Source organism: Macrobrachium nipponense, chromosome 18 (genome assembly GCF_015104395.2).
Source record: "Macrobrachium nipponense isolate FS-2020 chromosome 18, ASM1510439v2, whole genome shotgun sequence".
Classification (NCBI taxonomy): Eukaryota; Metazoa; Arthropoda; class Malacostraca; order Decapoda; family Palaemonidae; genus Macrobrachium; species Macrobrachium nipponense.
Genome location: NC_087211.1, coordinates 76,617,377 through 76,639,128, shown reverse-complemented (window position 1 = coordinate 76,639,128; position 21,752 = coordinate 76,617,377). Strand labels below are relative to the sequence as shown.

The 21,752-nt window shown below is 35.1% G+C and overlaps 1 protein-coding gene across 1 annotated transcript in view; it reads left to right on the top strand.

The window, feature by feature from the left end:
- LOC135197216 (guanine nucleotide-binding protein G(s) subunit alpha) overlaps positions 1-14,232 on the top strand; it is an 88,420-nt gene extending 74,188 nt beyond the window's left edge. Inside the window, exons 5-8 of the mRNA XM_064224271.1 lie at positions 2,154-2,282; positions 3,765-3,944; positions 9,356-9,554; positions 10,784-14,232. Coding sequence (XP_064080341.1) covers positions 2,154-2,282; positions 3,765-3,944; positions 9,356-9,554; positions 10,784-10,930 — 655 coding nt within the window. The 3' untranslated portion in view covers positions 10,931-14,232. The remainder of the gene's footprint in view (positions 1-2,153; positions 2,283-3,764; positions 3,945-9,355; positions 9,555-10,783) is intronic.
- Positions 14,233-21,752: the final 7,520 nt, after the last annotated feature.

Sequence of the window (21,752 nt, the reverse complement as noted above, 5' to 3'; positions counted from 1 at the left end):
TAGCCTTGAATGTTGAATGATTTAGTTTGTAACTAGGTATTTTTTATTTTGCCGATGCCGAAGTTAGAGTATTTTTGACTTATAGAAGTGAATAGGGCAAGTCAGAGGAAAAGATCACATATAAAATCAAATGACAAGAGAAATGTTATTTACCAGAAAAGTCCAAATTGATATATGTGTGTGTGTGTGTTTTTGTGATGTATAGTATAGTATACAGGTACATGCTCACCTTTATATACCCTCAGATAGCAAATAGATGGGGCCATGTGCAGGTGGTTTGGGTGTTGTACAGTATTTTTAGTTCAGCACCTGTATCTATTTTTAGTATTGCTTATGTACACTTGTTCAACTAATGGCCATGGCCTTGGTTGATTCCATGTGACTCATTGGGTAGTTACTCTTGTTTGCTCAGTATGTCATTTATTGGATTTCTTTTTAGTTTAGTGTTGATATGCTCTGTTTCGGTAACGAAAGGAAGTAATCCATTGTTATAGGTGTAAGGAAGTAATTTACAGGTCAGATGGTTTTGGATAAAGGTTATTTTATTATTTGGTATTATTCTCATCAGTTTTTAAATAAGTGAGCTCTTGAGAAATTTTGGTCCTTAAGAGATATACTATACAAATTGCAATAAGTTAAATGGGAATCCAGTGTAATTATTGGAAAGTAAGTTATGTTGAATATGTATATTATATTTGACAAAAAACTTTGCCAATATTATTAATGTGATTTGGACAATGATGGTGATGGATAATTTCTCTCTCTGCTCGTCTCTCTGTCGTCTGTCCTCCTCTCTCGGTCTCTCTCTCTCGCTCTCTCTCTCTCTCTCCTCTCTCTCGTCTCTCTCTCTCTCTTCTCTACCGTTGTTCTCTCTCTCTCTCTCGGCTCTCATATATCAAATTTTTTAATTTTTTTTAAAGTCTACACTGTAGTTCAGAATATTTCAGAAGTATTTCAAGACTATCAAAATTGCTTGTAAGTTGAGATTGAAATGGAGTGGAAAAAGATCAAAGAAACATCTGTCTTCTGTGTTTTATTCTTTGGGAGTTCTTTGACATTTGAGATTAGACTCTTTAATAGATTTTAAAAAAAAATCAATGTTTTCTTTGAAATTCAAACATTTTTCAGATTAATTAAGACTGTGAGATCTTTGATGTTGCAGTTGCACAGTTTATTACTTTAGTTAGTAATACATAAAAAAAAAATCTTTCAAATGACAGGTTCGTAGAACCTGAAGCAATTGGATAAACTCTAAATTTCTTTTACACTCAATATAAGTCATGGAGATATTTTCTGAAATATGCATGTTGAACAGACAAGACCATGATGAATGTAATAGCTTGCAAAGCTAAAGTTTATGGAACCAGATTACTAATTGTTTTTGTACCTTTTTCGAGGTTTTCAGTCGTCATTGACAAATTATAAGGGTTTTGGTGTGCTGGGGTGTACCAGTCTATTAATAAGACACAACAGTTACAAAAGTGTACTGTGATCAATTTACACATTTCATATTTCATGCAGAAAATTATTATTATTTTTTTTTACATCATTTGTTGTTTCAGCTTCAGGTCAGATATTTAGACCTTGACCCAAGTTTTTCCACTTAAGCTTAAGGTACCCCATAGGGGTTAGAACTATCAGCACACTGTTTGTGGTGCTCTGTAGGCATTATTTAAGGTTCTCTGCAGCATCCCTTCAATCCCTAGGTGCAGCTCCTTTCATTCCTTTAACTGTATCTTCGTTTATATTCGCTTTATTCCATCTTACTTTTCCACTTTCTCCTAACAGCAGTTTCATAGTGCAATTGTGAGGTTTTTCCCTAGTTACACTTTTAAAACCTTTTTACTATCAGTTTACATTTCAGCACTGAGTGACCTCATTGGTCCCAGCACTTGGTCTCTGACATAAATTTGATATTATATTCTGTTTTCTTGAATTTTTCACCTAAATTTGATATTAGATTTTGCTGGGGTTTATGTTAGCCTAACCTCATATCTTGAAGCTAACAATGTGTTGGGGAGGGAGTAGATTAATATCCTTGTGCAAAGCCAAAAAGTAAACTGCTATGATCAAAGAAGAAATAGGGCCGAGTTCAACTGAGGTGTAATGATTGATTTGATGGAAAATATCAGTTTCTTTGTCTTATCTTTCAGTTTCCTTGACCGTGTCCACATAGTGAGGCAACCAGATTACACTCCAACTGAGCAAGACATACTACGATGTCGAGTCCTCACTTTAGGCATATTCGAAACCAGATTTCAAGTAGACAAAGTCAATTTCCAGTAAGTTTATTGTATCGGTGTCAATCCTTGTATCTTTTTTGTTTTAACATTTTGGCGTTATTTTGCAAAATTTTTATGCTCTTGTGTTTCATAGTAATGCACTTTTGTTTTAGCAGTTAATAACACCTTAACAAAGTATGTGAAGACTTGAGTGTGGCTGCCTAGAGTTATTTTTCATAGTTAATTATTGTTTGATCAACATTAGGACAGACATGAAATAGTAACAAATGTACATGATGTAGAAGTTCAAGTTATTTGTTTAGAGTGTTTTGTGCAGTTCATGATTTGCAAGCTTCATCTATCATTTTAAAGTTATCAAGTTTTAAACTAGGTACCTATTCCTTTGATACCAAATACGTACTTACAGGTAATACACTGATTGAAAATTTGTAATATTTTCCAGTAAATGTGGGAGTTGGCCTGTTCCATAACTCCAAGAGTCAAAATATATGCCAGACAATATCTTAAGCTATACCAGCATTGTTTTGACCACAACAGGAAAAGTGGTTGTATTGCAGAGTAAACATACCAAGTACAAACATTTGTCATAAATGGTATAATTAGTAGTAAATGCGAATGACTCGCGCAACAGAAAGAAAAGTCTGCGGCAAAACTACAGATCAAAGAGGGAGTTAATAAAATGTGAGCTCTCTTCACCATATAATGGCATGTAGATTTTAGTACTGCACTTGTAGTATCCATCAAGTCTTCATAATTATTATTTTCAATTTCATCTCCACTCGCCAATCATGCTTAAGTGAATTGCAAAGAAACTTATATGCAGTAAATGTTGTCTGCAAATGAGACTAACACATTTATTTATGCCATCTAGAGTATTAAAAGGAAGAGTTATTCATCACTTAAGTTTCTTTTTTAGTTATTCACAAAGTTTTTTTTATTTTTTTTTTACTCATAAGGGAGGTTCATTGATTTGGTAGCCATTAAGGCTAAAACAGGTGATGGCAAATAATTTCTAAAGTGGATGCATAAAGTTTGCTTGTCATGTGATCTTGCTGTATTAAGGAATTGTCTTATCACTTCTAATAATACCCCACAGGGTGTATGCTTATGATGTGCCGTTCTCAGTGCATCCTAGAATACTAAAGGTTCTTTGTAACACCTGTACAGCCCCAGCTGCATTGGTGTATGACTTGAACTTCACATATGGTCACTTTAGTCTCTTCCCACATAGTTGTTAAATTTAATTCAGTGTACCAATGTCAAATGTCAATTATTGAGAAACCCATAAGGGCTAGCAGCATAACTGGTGGCCTCAATAAACAAGTTTGTGACCAGTTCATATGTTCACATTTGCAAGTGAGGGTTTAGATAAAGCATTTCTAAGCTATAACTAGCATAAGTGGGACTCTTTCTCTCTCGTCTTATATTCTACAGTAGATAAGATACTGTAGTTACCTCTGTCTTCAATTAGATAGTTATCTCTGTCTTCAGAGAGTATTAATGATCTTTTCATATCCTCAGCATGTTTGATGTGGGTGGCCAGAGAGATGAGAGGCGAAAATGGATTCAGTGCTTCAATGACGTAACAGCCATCATATTTGTGACTGCCTGCTCATCTTATAACATGGTCCTAAGGGAAGATCCCAGTCAAAACCGGCTACGAGAGTCACTAGATCTCTTTAAAAGTATATGGAATAATAGGTAAGAGCCCATCAGATGCTCAGGCACTATATAGTATTTTTCAAAAAAGTTGGGAGTCCTATTTATCCGAAGCAAAAGTGCAAAACTTGTTCAGAAGAAAGTCATGCCTCCTCTGTAGGTTCTGTTGATTTAATTGAGTAGGCTGATATCAAAATGACAACTACAAATTAATGAATATGATAAAGCCACAAGCTATTTGATATTGTGATTTACATTGGAATTGCGTAGTACAGTTCTTGTAAAAAGCTATAAGTAAAGTTGAGATAAAATGCTTTTCTTCATGAGTAGTATGTAACTGTGGTATTGTAATTTTCACTCATGAAGAGTATGCACATCCTTAATTTTTCCATAAGTTGGGCTACTTGGCTTGCTACGTGTGTAAGCAATACCCACCATACCAATTGCTATATAAAATTTTTTATGTAGAATGTATTTGACATACATAGTTCTGTGAATCTAGCATAATAGACCTGGTTTTAACTTAAATTGTCCATTTAGTCGTTATGCTATATTTAAGAGTGAAAATTTTTATATTTAAGGAATTGGGAAAGTATAATTTTCTCCGGCATTCATATTGTAATATTTGTAGGTATAAATTTCAGATTGTACCTGCATGCAATAATCATCTTAAAAATAAATTTAATTATATTGCCTTTACTAAGTTATGTTCAATGTACATTTACTTCATTAATGTTATGTATATATTTGAGAATGGTTAGCTTTTATATTCTAAATTATTTCCTCATGTTAATTTGAAAGAAATGTGTGTGTGTGTGTGTGTGTGTGTGTGTGTGTGTGTTTTTTTTTTTTTTTTTTTTTTGAGATATGAAAGAGTAAAGTTTTGGGTTTAGCCTGCTCCAGCAGACTCGTTGTGTTGGTGTTGATTTTTCTTAAAATCATCCAGGCAAGTGGTGGTGTTAAGAAAAATCTGCAGAGGTAAAAGCTCTGAATAAGTGTGATGTGAAGTTCATGTAAGCTGAGAATCCTTATCCAAAATGCTGTGGACTAGAAGTGTTGGAATTTGGTAGTAAGACTTCCATGGGAAATTGCACATGCAGTAAAAATAGTTCTTAGAAAAGGGCCTTTGAAGATAATCACCCTTACATGTTGCTTTATCTTCTACATGTCATGTCTTACACAAGGTATATAATACTATACATAACACTAGGTGCAGTTGAACTGTAAAATAACCATTATTGCCGGAGAAAATTAATTCATACAGAAATAATTTTATGAAGACTTAAAGTCAAAGTAGGCTATGTACTGTTTACTATTTCCCCCAGATGTCCTACACCCCATTAGATGTTTTGAGCGCCTCAGTGGCGTGGTTGGTATGGTGTTGGCGTCCCATCTCGGTGGTCGCGGGTTCGATTCTCGGCCATTCCATTGAGGAGTGAGAGATGTGTATTTCTGCTGAATAACTACTGGTTCCCATGCAACGTAAAAACACCATACAAACAAACAAACAAACAAACCATTAGATGCTTTACACTTTCTTTTCCCCCCACCCTGGTTACACCACATTTCTCACCCAATTACAGAGTATACATAGGTTACACTTATGGTTAATTCATGAAATCATGAAAAACACAACATTGTCCAAGAGAAAATATGCTCCATAATAAGTGATATACTTAGGGCCAGTCCATATATAAAAAAAGGTGCAAATTGGTGATTAATTCTTTTACTCTTAGACCTTGTAATTGAAATTTTGGAAATACGTATATGCATTGGGGCCATGTCCCTATGTTTTGTTTTTTAAATTGGAACTGTAGTTCTTAGTTACTAATGAATAATGTGCATAAATATAAATATTAGTTATTTTTCCTGACTTCACAATTTCGGCGAAATAACCCATAGTATACACAACAATGCAAATTTTAAGTATACTAAAATACATTCCGGGCTTAGGGCCACCTCTAAACCTTGGTACCTGGGTTGACACTACTTTATTATCTGTTCCCATTTCTTTGCAATATTCTCAACTTGCTCTTAAAGCACATTTACACTACCCCTTTCAGGTTGAAAACCATGTGTGTGTAGTAGTTGTTTCTGACCCATATATCATAGAGAAATTTTGCTGGGACAACTACTTTTCTGTTTATTCTTATTCTAGCATTCAGCTGTTTATTCTTATACTAGCATTCAGCTTGTAAATAATAACCATTAAGTGGATCAGTGCCTGTTTGTACCCCTTTATTTTTCTTTTTGCATATAACCTAAAGTTTTTTACATAACTTACAGCTTTGTAATTAGGGTCCCTTGTGTATTGTTGCTTCTTCCGATGAGAAGTAATTGGTCAATATGTATTGTTATAAAGGCAAAATCTTTTCTGTTTAACATAATTAATAAAATAGTGCCCTTGGAGTTTCCTGTCTTTATGCTGAAGGGAAAGATGGGTACTGACGCCCCTGGTGTTGTGATGTAGAAATTCCCATCCATCAAGTTGTAATTGTTTATGTACAGAACATAAGCCTCCCAAAAAACAAAGGTTCAGCAGTACTTCATGGCTATTCAAGAGTGACCTTGAGGTTATTTGTAGGAAAACATCTATGAATTCTTATTTGCAGGAAAACATCTATTAATTGTGAGATAGAGAACATCCATTACATCTTGGATGAACAGTCACAGATAATGTAATTTTTTATACAAAACTGGTGCCTTTTTTAAAATAAGGGATTTTTGAATAAGGCTTTCACAACATCCACAGAAGAGATTAGAAGATCCTGTAAAAAATTTTCCCATGTTTCTTGTTCTTTTATATTCCAAAAGCTGTCCTATGAAAGAATTAAGTTTCAAGTTAATACATATCATTAAAACATAAAAGAATTACCGGGGCCTGGTACTGATCATAGGGTATGTTTTGGAAATACTGGAGTATGAAGATACATAACAGTAGAGCTGTGATCTCTTCACATGTTTTGATACAAAAAAGCATTAGTAGTGGGATTGTAAGTAAGTTTATCATTCCTTCAGGACTAAGTGTATCCTCTCTAATTCAACCAAGAACATGCTGTCCTTTGTAATGTTTGTTTTCATTAACTATGATTTAGACTTTCATCACCTCTAAAAAACCAAAAATAATTCTATTCCTCTCTCTCATCACTAGTCCAAAATTGTCAAGCCTGCCTTCCCAGTAAAAACAATAATTTGGTATGTAATTCCTTCCATCAGTCAACCATTAGCTCAACCACTACAGTGTGACCTCAAGTGCCTACCACCTCGGGAAAAATACCTCTCTCAATGAGCGTCTGCTTTGTCTCCAGTCACTAATGGTTCATTATGAATACTTCCATCGCTTTAAGATTACTGTATTATTCTTGCTTATATGTTGTATTATAAATCCAACCTATCTAACCCTTCAATAAGTCATTAGTTTCATCATATTTACTGCAAAATCACCATCTTCATTTCACAAAACTCCAATTAGAGAGGCATTTTTTCATCTATCAATGACCTATAAAGGTACAATATCCAATGCCTAACTATTGGGTCTTGGACATGGCCAAAATTATTAGATACACTGGGCTGGGTAGATCTTGTAGTATCAGGTTCATTTTCCATCACTGAATTTTGTGGACAGCTAGGTGTTTTTGTTGTGGTTACTTGCCAGGTGTAATTACTTATCCCTAGTCAAGCCAAATGAGTGATTTCCTGTAAAATTTATTGCAGTAGCATGATAGGAAATAAGCAACCTCCTATGAACATAAGCATGCATGATCAAAAAGTTGATAAATATCAGGAAATGAGGTCCACCAGACTCAAGGCTAAAAGATTTGAGAAAAGGAATATATTCATAAGTAGAAGCATGCCTCTGCAAGACGTGTTGAAAGCAGTAATGTAAAAACAAATTACTCTCATTTAATCCTACAATTTCTGAGTGACTTTTTACTTGAACTAATTTTTGTCCATTTCAGTACTATTTGCAGAAACTGTGTATTAGTTGTTCATTGTCTACAAAATGTATTCAAAATACTAGGCTGAAAGTTTTACCTAATACTATACAGTACATCACAACAACACTATCAAGGAGACATTCTGTCAGTGGTATTTTGTTGGGTGGGGAATAACTCAGAAATTTATACCGGCTGTTAAGGATTTCACAAATAATACACATATTTAGCCTCAAAATCATTTGACTTTAAAAGGTGAAAATTTAGAAAATCTATACTTAATGCTTTTTATCAATAAAATTAATCTGGAATATTATTGAAAATGGAAAGAAAATAGGAAATAGGTTTCAAAGGCCATTTGTTTTGAGTTACAGCCATTCAAAAGATTTTACTTGGTTTCAGCCATGTTTGTTTGTTAATACAAAATTTTGTTTGTTAAATCATGAATAATATTGATTCCCAGATATATTCAGTTTACAGATTTCTTAGTCCCACCCTGTTCTACATGAAGCAGAATATTACTTTCACCCCAGAGGATGTTATAGTTGCCAAAGTTTTTCTTGATCCATGTCAATAATAAAAAAAACTTTTATCAGGAGCAGTAGGCATGTAATCCTTAAAACATTTTGCAAATTTCTTAATTTTTCAAAATGAATTTTTGTGTTTTTCATAAGTATTTCAGATGACAAGAGTACAGTATTTATAAAAGCTCTTTACTGACATTCCAAGCACTTATCACAATCATTTCCAACTTGCAAATCAAATATATTCTCAGGCAAAATACTAAATGAGTAAAGATTTTCATGACATGTAGGTGGTGGTAATTTTTCTTTTTATCAAGTGATATTGTCTTTATCAAAACTCCAAATAAAATAATTAAAACTTTGTGTAACATAAGGTCTTCAGCTTTTGGAATTTTGATAGTGGATTCTCATTCTGTAGTAGGAAATTTTACTTAGTAAACCCTGCTTATTAGATTGTCAGTGTTTAACTTTTGTTGCCAATTGTATAATCATGATTAAAAATATCAAGTACTATTTTCATAGGTAAGAGAGGACTACTTCTGCAGCTTTTTTCTGCCGCTGAGAATTAACATTTAAACTACAAATTGGGCTACCTCACGTTGCCTTAGCTTCAAGTGTTAATTTTGATATTGACTATGTCAGGAGATACGAACAGGCCTTGATTGCATGAGGCTTCTTCAAATAGCAGTTTTCAAATCTTGAAACTACTCCATGTGCTTTTAGGTTTAGTTTTTTATAATTTTTTTATAGAATTTTTTTCTTGCTTATGCTTGAAATAAGGAACTTTGCCACACATATATTGAGTGGCAAAGTTCCTTACTTCAGTGCTTGGTGTTACACCTAAAAGTATAAAACCAACCAACACACATATTGAGAAGAGCCTTTATTAGGCTCAGAGGTCTGGGTAAACTAATCCCTGATAATAATAGTCATTCCAAGGTTCATGGATTTTGTGTATGCTTCATGTAGAGCTAATATGTAAATTTCTTGGCAGGTGGTTACGCACAATAAGTGTTATCTTGTTTTTGAACAAACAAGATCTCCTCGCTGAAAAAATCAAGGCAGGCAAGAGCAAACTAGAAGATTATTTTCCTGATTTTGCCCGGTATCAAACCCCAGTAGACGCTACTGTTGAACCTGGGGAAGATCCGGAGGTGGTTCGCGCAAAGTACTTCATCAGGGACGAATTTCTAGTAAGTCCTTAAAGACCAAAAACTTTTTTTCAACTAAACTAGTTTTCCATCCTGGAAAATTCTCATTATAGTGCTGACTTTTATAATGTACAATATGTGATTGTAAATGTTTATTTTCAAAAAGATATTTCTTGTAAGGGTAATAATGCTATCCACCCTTGCATCTACTATGATTTACAGTTTTGGCCAGCCCAAATGGGGAAATAATATTGATCTTGTCAATCATGGTAAATATATTTGGCCTTACTGGTGAGGAATAAAATTTAGAAAAAAAGGTTAGGAAAAGGGAAGAAGGCAGAGTTAGTTGAAAGTTATAAGAAAGGAACATGGTAATCAGAAGAATGGGGTATAGTTTTTTTGTTTTGTTATTATTATACATTATTATTTTTTCTTGTATTTCCTTCTGTAATACTGTTTGCGTGTGGGTTGTCTTGTTTTCTGCCATATTAACAGTAATAGTGTCTTATAGTATTACCATATTGACAGGAAATGAAATATGTAGTACTCTTTCACACTTGTCATCGAGTTCCTCGTTGGTCGAGTGGTTTTTGCACTTGGCTACCAATCCGGTGGTCTGAAGTTCGATTCTCGGCTCAGCCAACGCGGAATCAGAGGAATTTATTTCTGGTGATAGAAATTCATTTCTTGATATAATGTGGTTCGGATTCCACAATAAGCTGTAGGTCCTATTGCTAGGCGACTAATTGGTTCCTAGCCACGTAAAAATATCTAATCCTTCGGACCAGCCCTAGGAGAGCTGTTAATCAGCTTAGTGGTCTGGTAAAACTAAGATATACTACTACTATTCACATTTGTCATATATTTTTGTAATTCCTTAAAGACTGCATTTTTTTTAATAGCTACTGAAAAACAGGTCTTGTTCATTATTGTGTGCTTCCAAACCTTTAATTATTTGAAGGGGATTTCAAATTACACATAGCTGTTAGGTTGTCTTTAAGTAAACAGTACAATGGAGTGGGAGTGTGTTGCAGGGTTCATTGGTTTTTTCTATGAAAGCTTTGTTTATTGAGCATTTGCTTAGTAGTTATGGATTACTGCAGGATGTTTTTTTTTTTAAGCATGCAAATAGGATGTGCATTCTGTCGTCTTTCCCTTATCTGAAGAGTGAAAAGTTTTGAAAATAAAAAATACATTGCCCCATCTTTTGCCTCTTAATGAATTAACTTTGGTAACAATGTTCAGTATATTTTTTCCATTGTTCTTTACAGAGGATAAGCACAGCTAGTGGTGATGGCAAGCACTACTGCTACCCTCATTTTACATGTGCCGTCGATACCGAAAACATCCGACGAGTGTTCAACGACTGCCGTGACATCATACAAAGGATGCATCTACGACAATATGAGTTATTGTGATGGCCAGTATGTGTGGGTACAGTGGGCGGCAACAGAATCGCTCCATTTGAGCGAGTCAAACAGGAGGGCTGGGTGGTTTGGGGTGGTAGCACTGGGAGGATGGTTTAACCTTCCCCGTCTAGTCTCCTCAGTGGAGGGTTGTCACTCCCCTGGCACTTCCCCCCCTAGTCATTCAAGCTTCACCTGTGCTTTATGCGTGGCACAAAAAACTTCTTAAACCAGTTTTCTGTTCAGTCCTTAGTTTTTTTATTTTAATGAATGCTACAATAAGATTGTACGCACATTAATGGTATGGTGTTCCCAGTCCATAAGATGATGATATTTATTTTCTTCTGATGCTCCCATTTTTGACTACCACTTTTACCTAATAGTTCTCCACTGATGGCTTAAAAGCCATTATATTTGAGTTTAGGTATTGGAAATAGAGCACAAAATCTTTCTCTAACTTTCTTAACCAGGGAGTACTGACTGCTTCACAGTACTCCATGGTCAAGCCCCCTTATACTGATACTTCCTGACTGAAATCGTTGCTTTAGAGGAAATTTTATTGTAATTATAATTGTAGAGATTGTTATTCCTTTTATATTTTTATTTGAAAGCTATACTGGGATACCTATAACATAAGACAAAATTGTTCCAAATGTAGACTACTTAGCATGTGATGTATGGTCGTCAGGCAACCTGCCCTTAGCCCCTTGAAATGGACTACTGTAGTATTTTCTGCAGCAGCACCACAATGCGCCACATGAACCCTTGTCATCTTGCCCCCATGGACCACAAAAAAGCCTGTTAAGTGGGCTACTTTATCCCTTTTATCCTCTTCCAAGGCCCACTTGGATCTCCCATATGTACCCTGTTTCCCCCCTTCCCCGCTCACCAAGTTTAGCAACTGCCCAAGACCCTCAAAGTTAGGAGAGTACTGTCAGTTGTGCAAAATTAAAAGAAACTTATTTTAGAATTATTTCACAAAATAAAAAAAAAAGTTCTTCTGTCTCATGCTTTTGGTGTCCATATTTTTTGCTAATTTTATAAATATATATAATATAATATAATAATATATATATACTGTATATTATGTTATAAATGAGCCTATATAAGTTATGTCAGAGGGGACAGGATGAGGTTTTGACTCAATGCTGCCACCCCTATCAGTTTGTTGTAGAAATGGCCATTTGATGAGTTTTTATCTATTTATTTTACTTGTGTCAACACCAGAGATCTGCTTTTGTGAATCTAACTATGTGGAAGAAATCTCAATTAGATTGAATTTATTTTGTACTTTTTTAATTTATTAAGTAATAAGTGCATCTAAGTAGACTGGTGACAATTATTTGTAGTTGTGGATGTGTTGAAACCCACCAAATTGTGCTATAATAACTGAGTTACTGATCAGTTCCACTACCAAATAATTTTCAGAAGCTTTACGTATACTTTTAACTTGTGTTTAACCTGCTGGCACCTCTCACTTCTCAACCTCTCATTTCTAAGAGGAAGTAATGTTATCGCCCGGTTTTCCTTAGTTCATGTCAGGAGGATGACATCAGTCTTGTGCAAGTCATCTAGGTGGTGATGTTTGTCACTTTTAATTTTGGTCTCTGTTGTGTTGGCTGGCAGAAGAAGGCGAGAGGTGCTGGCACATTGGAGAGGGTGCACTTGACCACCTTCCTCCTCCCCCCCATATGAGCATCAGTGTGAGCGCCATAGCTGAAGGTAACCATACTCATATTGTGATGTTTTTGGAGATCTCTTACTATGGTCATTGCTCTCACTGTTTCTCAAATAATTGCACGCTGTGTTGGCCAGCTGTGCATTGTTGGAACAGCAGTAAAGAAGGCCTTTGCTGTGTTGAATGTAAGAGTTACCGAATGGAGAAATAATGTACATCATTGAATGCAGGTATGTGGAAGATTTTGTTAATTTTTTTTTATATAGATTATTCATGTGTAGAATGAGGATGCCTGAACAACTTTGTGGGGAAAAAAGTTTGTTGAAAGTGCCAATATTATTGTCCCTAGGCTGAGAGCATAGGCGTAGCGGTGAGTTTAACGCACCAATTATATGAGTTTGGCCAGAGGAGTTGGATGGCACCTGATGGTGGTGGTGTGGCAGGGTTGGTGCCGTGAGTCACTGTTGTCAGTCTAGTTGGTGGCTGGGAGGAGGGAGCCGGGGCTTCCCTTGCTCCCTGGAGCCCGTGGCCCCTCCTGTGCTGCCAGCCATCCTGCAAAATGATTGCTGTGGTAATACTGGATTGTGGTTATGAGGCCTTCTATGGTTACCCTCAACCACATCAGCATCATTTACCACACACCTTAGTTAGGTGGCTACCGCTGTGGTCCCTCTACTTTGCCTGTACAAATCCCTTGTTTAGTCTGCCCCCAGGGCATAACACCAGCTTGTGTTTTATGTTAGAGGCTTGTGTAGTGCGCCTAGAACACCAGATTGGTTTAGCTGCGCTTCAGTCCCAAATAGTCTCCAGGGAGCATTTCCCCCCAAACTATCCCCACTCCCTTCCCCATTACTTCTCTGCCTGCTTCCCTCCAACTTCCAGTGCCCTATTCTCTTCCTAGGGAGTAGGTGGTGAAAAGACCTCCCAGGTCTTCAGCCTCCCGCTACCCCAGACTCGTAGAGACCAAGCCTAAACTGGTAGCCAATTCAGACAGAAGGAAAATTCTTCTAGAAGAATTTATCTTTTGCTCTGATCCCTTCTATCGTCACAATCCTCTCCCCGTGTAGTTATAACCTATTAAAAAGTGTTAAAGAAATTAGACTATACCTGATTTTATGTAATTGAATGTGTTTAGTTAATGTATACCTGCTCTGTGTATTGCTTTGTAATAAAGGCTAAAGTGTAGGCATACCTCTGGTTTAACAGTGTGAAGCAACAACATCAGCTGCAGGAGTGGTGCGGGTGCGGGGTCAGTCATCCTGCCATCACTCTGTGATTGCTGCCTCAGGAGGTCAATTTGGGCGGCTGCCCCCAGCGGGTTAGGTGCTAATGTGGACGTGCAGGGGCTCGCAACACCCCGGGGGCTGCCCGTGGGCGGCCAACTTGTATCGTCTCCCAGCGTTGGTTGCCCACTCACCCCCAGCTGCCCCCGCAGGTCAGCCTCCCCCTGCACTCCCACCAATGCCCACCCCACTACACCTGCACCACCACAATATGTGAAAGCGGTTACTCGGATCCTGGGTTAACATTACTATCTAGCACATCAGATATATCAGAAGAATATTCAAATGCTGCGTAATGGTCACTGTAAATTGTGTAATTGTGAATAAATTTACAATGTCTTATTTACAAGAAGTTTGTGACTTTAATTATCCTCTAGTAGATATCCATTATGTAATGCAAGGTGTTGAATTGATTAAGAGAAGAGGAGGGAAAATTCAATTGATCTTGAGTGATGTTACTAAAAGGAAGTTGATCGCAGGTTACAAGGTATAGTAGTACAAGACGGTACTTACCAAACTGCAAAGAAGGGCTAAAACCATTAAACTTCAATGTCAACTGTAATAAAAGGAGTGAACAATTATGTAAATTTTGAGTGGACAGTGTTATCAAACAACAATTAAATAATAATTTATGGAGCTAGGTCAAAGGCGGTCACAAATGTCAAAATAGTTTTAAAGATAAACTAATACTTACATAGAAAAGAAATTTTGTGAAACTTTATTTGCAAGTTGAACTGGTTGCCCTTACTTACCGGAACCATACTTTGTCCATTGTAGAGTACTGTTATAGTATTTTAGCAACTGAAATCAAACGTCAAAACACCGTACAAACAAACATTTATTAACTGGAAGAATAACCCTAGGTCTCGACTTGTTTGAGTCACGTAAAGTCGTTGGTCCCGTTGCTGAATAACCACTGGTTCCATGCAACGTAAAAACACCATACAAACAAACAAACAGGTTCATTGAATAGTAAGATGAATAATGTTTGGATTTTTCTTAAACAGTACAAGTATTGGAAGATGTTTACTTATACAATGTTCAAGAAGGGATGAGTTCTATACTAATGTAAGAAATGTTGAAGCTTTTAGACCAATCCTATGAGAGAGGTAATTAAATTTGTCTTGGATAAACTACCTAATAATTTATAAACACAAAAGTGTGTGAGCACAAACTTAAGAGTTATGGGTTATGATGGTTCACAATTAATTGATTGAACCATCTTACGCGGCTGTGGTACCTACATAGAGATGGTGCACTACTTTTAACTTCTAAGCAGTGAATTGGGGACTAGAAAGCTTAGTGCACCCCAGAACTCTAGATTAAAAATTTGTGAGACCAGTTTGCATTATTTGAATTGCATATCGCCCTTGAAGATTAATCTTTGTTTCGTTAATACAGCGACATTGATTGTGTTGTTACGATGAGAATTTTTAAGCCAGCATTCATTATGAAGAGTCCCAGATTATATACCTAATTGCCAATTATTAAATAAAATGCTTTATCGAATCTTAGCTTTCTTAGCTTTTCCATGTTTTGCTTACTTTAGAATGAAGTTTATCTTGGCTCCACTATCGGCTTCAAAATTAAATTACATTCCGTCTAGACAAGCTGATGGTTGTAATATACCTTTGTCCTTCCCTCTGTTAATCAATGTTCCTCAATTAGCTGGACAAAATCGGAATATACACAAAACTCAAGAGTAGACCGGCCATGTTGATCTGTGGAATTTGCATTTAGTTACTGTGGTTTGCATTAAAGACTACGAATAACGAATGAAGCCTTTGAATCCTGAGACTAAGCCAAGAGAATCATATTGCATAGAATCATCTATATTTGGAATGCGGTAATCAGCAAATACGTAAACACTGTAGAACTTATTGGAAATTTTAAAACAAAGAACTTTATGACAACTAGACAAAATTTTTCTGACGGTAAATAGGTTGTCCGGACTTATACGGCCCAGGGTCCTGATACAGCCATACCTTGCGCTTGTGGGATGTTAAAATCAAATCTTCATGGGGCACAGCTCTGGACATCAGGAAAATTTAACCTCAAGCCTCAAAATATTTAAAGTAAAATTCCTAGATTATTAAAGAAAGGAGTTTTACCAGCCCAATGAGTCAAACTTGACTCACAGGGCTGGCCCGGAAAAAATCGGGATATAGAATTATAAAATTTATCAAATTTAATTATTAAAAAAAAATTATACATAAATAAAGGTTTTTTGCCACGAAGGAAAAAATGAAAAAGCGAGATAGCCAAGTACTTTCGGTCCTGTTCGGACCCTTTACTGAGGCAAACTGATTTTACAGAGAACAACATAGTCAAAAGAAAGCTTAATATACAAACTGACACTACAAGATTAGCAAGCAATAAGGGCGATTTTCACTCTACAGAAAGGAGGAGCCTCCTGAGGGATACACGCAGTAAACATGAGTCTCCCAGAAAACAGTACATTTTGAAAAAACACGGGAGCATATACAATTTAATATCATGAATTTTTACACAAATTTTCCCCCCCAAAATTATTATTAATGAAAATACGAAAGACAATATAAATATATATGTATCGAGCAAGAGTAAGAGGGAGAGAAAATATCGAACGAGAGAGAGAGACAGAGAGAAAGAAATAACTATACATGTGGGACTAATTTATTAGTTGTTCATTTATTTTAAGGTCCTTCATAAACATCTTACAAATATATGGGTCCAAATGGTACATTCCCAGACTAAGATTTAGGCTTTTTATTAGTGATTTGTATAATTGCCGATTCAAGTAAATTTCTTGAAACAATCATTAGATCTAGCAATTACCGAGGTATCACCCCAATTAATACAATGAGATTTTTCACTCAGATGGATAAACAGTGCATTTGAAGTCTGGGCTGTTCTAACTGAATACATATGCTGCTTTATACATACACATAAATTTTTACTTGACTGACCAACGTAAAACGATGGGCAATCCTTACAAGGAATTTTGTAAATGATGATGTTATTTGTTACGGGACTATTCTTAATTAGCATATTTTTAATGGTATTGTTATAAGAGAACACTACATTAACATTTAACGATTTAAATATTGATTTTATGGTTTCAAATCCACGAAAATAAGGTAAGCTAAGTACATTTTTAGGCATTTCTTTTTCATTAATAGCAACACTATAAAACTTTTTGTGAGGTTTTTGATAACATAAATCAATTAAATGAGGTGGGTAGCAGAGATCGTTTCCTATCTTTTTTATGTATTCTATTTCTTGGTCCAGATATTGTGGACTCGTAATACGCAAAGCGCGTAGGAACATAGAAGAAAAAATTGAAGTAATATAAGATGGGGGGTGGCCAGAATAAAAATGTACACATGTTAAATTATTTGTGTGGTTTTTTTCTATAAATACTGAATTTGCATTGGAAAGATTCTCTATGTATTAATACATCTAGGAAAGGGATGACATTGTTATTTTCAATTTCAACAGTGAATTTTATGGATGGCACTAAATTATTCAATTTAGACAGTAAATCATTTACATCAATACCACCAGGTAAGACTACTAAGATATCATCGACATATCGGTACCATTTTAAGGGGATAAGTGTGATATTCGGGAGGTGTCTCTCAAAAAATTCCATATATAAGTTTGAAAGGAGAGGTGATAAAGGGTTACCCATGGCCATACCAAATATTTGTTGGTAATATTCTCCATTAAAAATAAATCTGCAATCACAAATACATAACTTAATTAAGGAAATTATGTGACTAATGGACATAGGCAATTCATGCAGTACAAGTTCATTACTTAAATATTCTAGCACAGAGTCAATAGGGACTTTTGTAAACAAAGAACATACATCGAAACTGACAAAAATATCGCTAGGGTTTAGTATATAAAATGTTATTTAATTTTTCCACAAGATCAAGAGAATTCCGGATGTGTGAATTAGATACAGTTCCTAGTAGCGGGGATAACAGTTTAGTAAGATATTTAGATAGTTTATAAGCAATTGATCCTACTGTACTAATAATTGGGCGCATAGGTTTGTTTTCCTTATGAGTTTTGACTAGGCCATATAAATAAGGTAATGAGGGACACTTTACAGTTAACTTACACAAAAGTTCTTTTTATCTTTAAGAATTTGTTTGATATTGATATTAAAGTTTTTTATTACTTGGTGCAACGGATTTTTTGCGAGTTTTTTGTAAGTTATTTCATCCTCTAGTAAAGTATGCATGCGCGATATGTAGTCAGTTTTGTCAAGAACCACTAAACTATTGGATTTATCAGCCTTGGTAATGTGTAAGCTATTATCATTCTTCAATTCTTTTAAACTTTTTCTGTAGCGAGCGGGGAAGTTATTTTCATGATAGGCATGCGTAGCACTATGTCATGCCTTTGATAATGTCTAAATGATTTTGTGGTAGGTCACAGTATTTTTCAAACTTATATAGAGATGTCGCTATTGATAAAGCTGAGGGTTTGTTACAAATGAAGAAAGACAACCCAAAGCCTAATGCGCGCACTGCATTATCACTTATTTGTTTGCTCGATAAATTCACCACACAATCACTTCTAGCATTATTGGTCCAATCACTGTCGTTGATAAGGTTGCTTAATTTTCTGTCCAGTTTTCTAATCAAAGTGTCTGTAGTTCTATGAAGTTTTCCATATATTTCTTGCCTTAATGCGTGTTTCCAATCAGCGGGAATCGAGTAGTTAATGTTACGTCGGGCTTTTTCCAGTTCTTTAAATTTCTCCTTTTCCTCCATTTTCGAGCCATGAAAATAACTTCCCCGCTCGCTACAGAAAAAGTTTAAAAGAATTGAAGAATGATAATAGCTTACACATTACCAAGGCTGATAAATCCAATAGTTTAGTGGTTCTTGACAAAACTGACTACATATCACGCATGCATACTTTACTAGAGGATGAAATAACTTACAAAAAACTCGCAAAAAATCCGTTGCACCAAGTAATAAAAAACTTTAATATCAATATCAAACAAATTCTTAAAGATAAAAAAGAACTTTTGTGTAAGTTAACTGTAAAGTGTCCCTCATTACCTTATTTATATGGCCTAGTCAAAACTCATAAGGAAAACAAACCTATGCGCCCAATTATTAGTACAGTAGGATCAATTGCTTATAAACTATCTAAATATCTTATTAAACTGTTATCCCCGCTACTAGGAACTGTATCTAATTCACACATCCGGAATTCTCTTGATCTTGTGGAAAAATTAAATAACATTGTATATACCAAACCCTAGCGATATTTTTGTCAGTTTCGATGTATGTTCTTTGTTTACAAAAGTCCCTATTGACTGTGCTAGAATATTTAAGTAATGAACTTGTACTGCATGAATTGCCTATGTCCGTTAGTCACATAATTTCCTTAATTAGGTTATGTATGTGTGATTGTAGATTTATTTTTAATGGAGAATATTACCAACAAATATTTGGTATGGCCATGGGTAACCTTTTATCACCTCTCCTTTCAAACTTATATATGGAATTTTTTGAGAGACAACACCTCCCGAATATCACACTTATCCCCTTAAAATGGTACCGATATGTCGATGATATCTTAGTAGTCTTACCTGGTGGTATCGATGTAAATGATTTACTGTCTAAATTGAATAATTTAGTGCCATCCATAAAATTCACTGTTGAAATTGAAAATAACAATGTCATCCCTTTCCTAGATGTATTAATACATAGAGAATCTTTCCAATGCAAATTCAGTATTTATAGAAAACCCACAAATAATTTAACATGTGTACATTTTTATTCTGGCCACCATCTTATATTAAAATTTCAATTTTTTCTTCTATGTTCCTACGCGCTTTGCGTATCACGAGTCCACAATATTTGGACCAAGAAATAGAATACATAAAAAAGATAGGAAACGATCTCTGCTACTACCTCATTTAATTGATTTATGTTATCAAAAAGCTCACAAAAAGTTTTATATGTTGCTATTAATGAAAAAGAAATGCCTTAAAATGTACTTAGCTTACCTTATTTTCGTGGATTTGAAACCATAAAATCAATATTTAAATCGTTAAATGTTAATGTAGTGTTCTCTTATAACAATACCATTCTAAAGATCTTGCTAATTAAGGAATAGTCCCGTAACAAATAACAACATCATTTACAAAATTCCTTGTAAGGATTGCCCATCGTTTTACGTTGGTCAGTCAAGTAAAAATTTATGTGTATGTATAAAGCAGCATATGTACTCAGTTAGAACAGCCCAGACTTCAAATGCACTGTTTATCCATCTGAGTGAAAAATCTCATTGCATTAATTGGGGTGATACCTTGGTAATTGCTGATACCTTGGTAATTGCTAGATCTAATGATTATGTTTCAAGAAATTTACTGGAATCGGCAATTATACAAATCACTAATAAAAACAACCTAAATCTTAGTCTGGGAATGTACCATATATTTGTAAGATGTTTATGAAGGACTTTAAAATAAATGAACAACTAATAAATTAGTCCCACATGTATATAGTTATTATTTCTTTTTCTCTCTCTCTCTCTGTCTCTGTCTCTGTCTCTCTCTCTCTCTCTCACTCTCTCTCTCTCTCTCTCTCTCTCTCCTCTCTCTCCTCCTCTTGGTTTCGATATTTTCTCTCCCTCTACTCTTGCTAGATATATATATATATATTTTCTTTCGTCTTTTCATTATAATTATTTTTTTGGGGAAAATTTGTGTAAAAATTCATGATATTAAATTGTATATGCTCCCGTGTTTTTTCAAAATGTACTGTTTTCTGGGAGAATCACTTGTTTACTGCGTGTATCCTTCAAGGTGGGGCTACCCTCAGGCGGCTCCTCCTTTCTGTAGAGTGAAAATCGCCATTATTGCTTGCTAATCTTGTAGTGTCAGTTTGTATATTAAGCTTTCTTTTGACTATGTTGTTCTCTGTAAAATCAGTTTGCCTCAGTAAAGGGTCCAAACAGGACCGAAAGTACTTGGCTATCTCGCTTTTTCATTTTGTCTTTCGTGGCAAAAAACCTTTATTTATACATAGCATCCCGTTTTATATACTTCGTGATCAAGTTATTCATATATATAAATATACATACACACACCCACACACATACATATATAACTAGTTATCTTCAAATATAGTACTAAATCTAAGTGAAAAAATGAATGAATGAATAAATAAATATATATATGAAAGCTAAGCGATAAAAAGAATTAACTACATATTAAATTACGTAATTTAAAAGGATGGATGGATGTATGAGTTTTAGGGCAAAAGCCCAGGCACTGGGGCCAAAGAAGCCATTAGTAATAAAATAAAAATCTTAGGTAAAAACTTAGATTCTATCAATTAAACGTGTATTCCTTTTAAAAGTTAAAATTCTAAAAACAGAAAAACTACTTGATTCAGTTAAAATGTCAGAAAACGTTTTCCGACCAAAACATATCTCTCTTTCTCGCTTAAAAACCCGACAAACCGAAAATATATGTTTAATAGATAAAAAAAGTATCACACTCACTGCACATGGGAACAGTGCCGTGAGGTGTACACATTAAAAATCCATTGGTCAATCTCGTATGGCCAATTCTTAATCGAGTCAATATTACCTCAGTTTTTTTGTCGTATTGATTAGATGACTCCCATGGAGAAAGTTAATTTTAATTGTCTTAATTTATTATTCTGAGATACGTTGCTCCACAATCTTTGCCACTTTTCCATTGTAAATATTTTTAATAATGTTATGTAATCTCTAACGGGGAGATTAATATCCCGTTGAGGCAGGTTGACGGCTGTTTTAGCAGCAGTATCCGCTCTTTCATTTCCAGCAACTCCTATATGAGCCGGGACCCAACATAATTCGATATCTACCC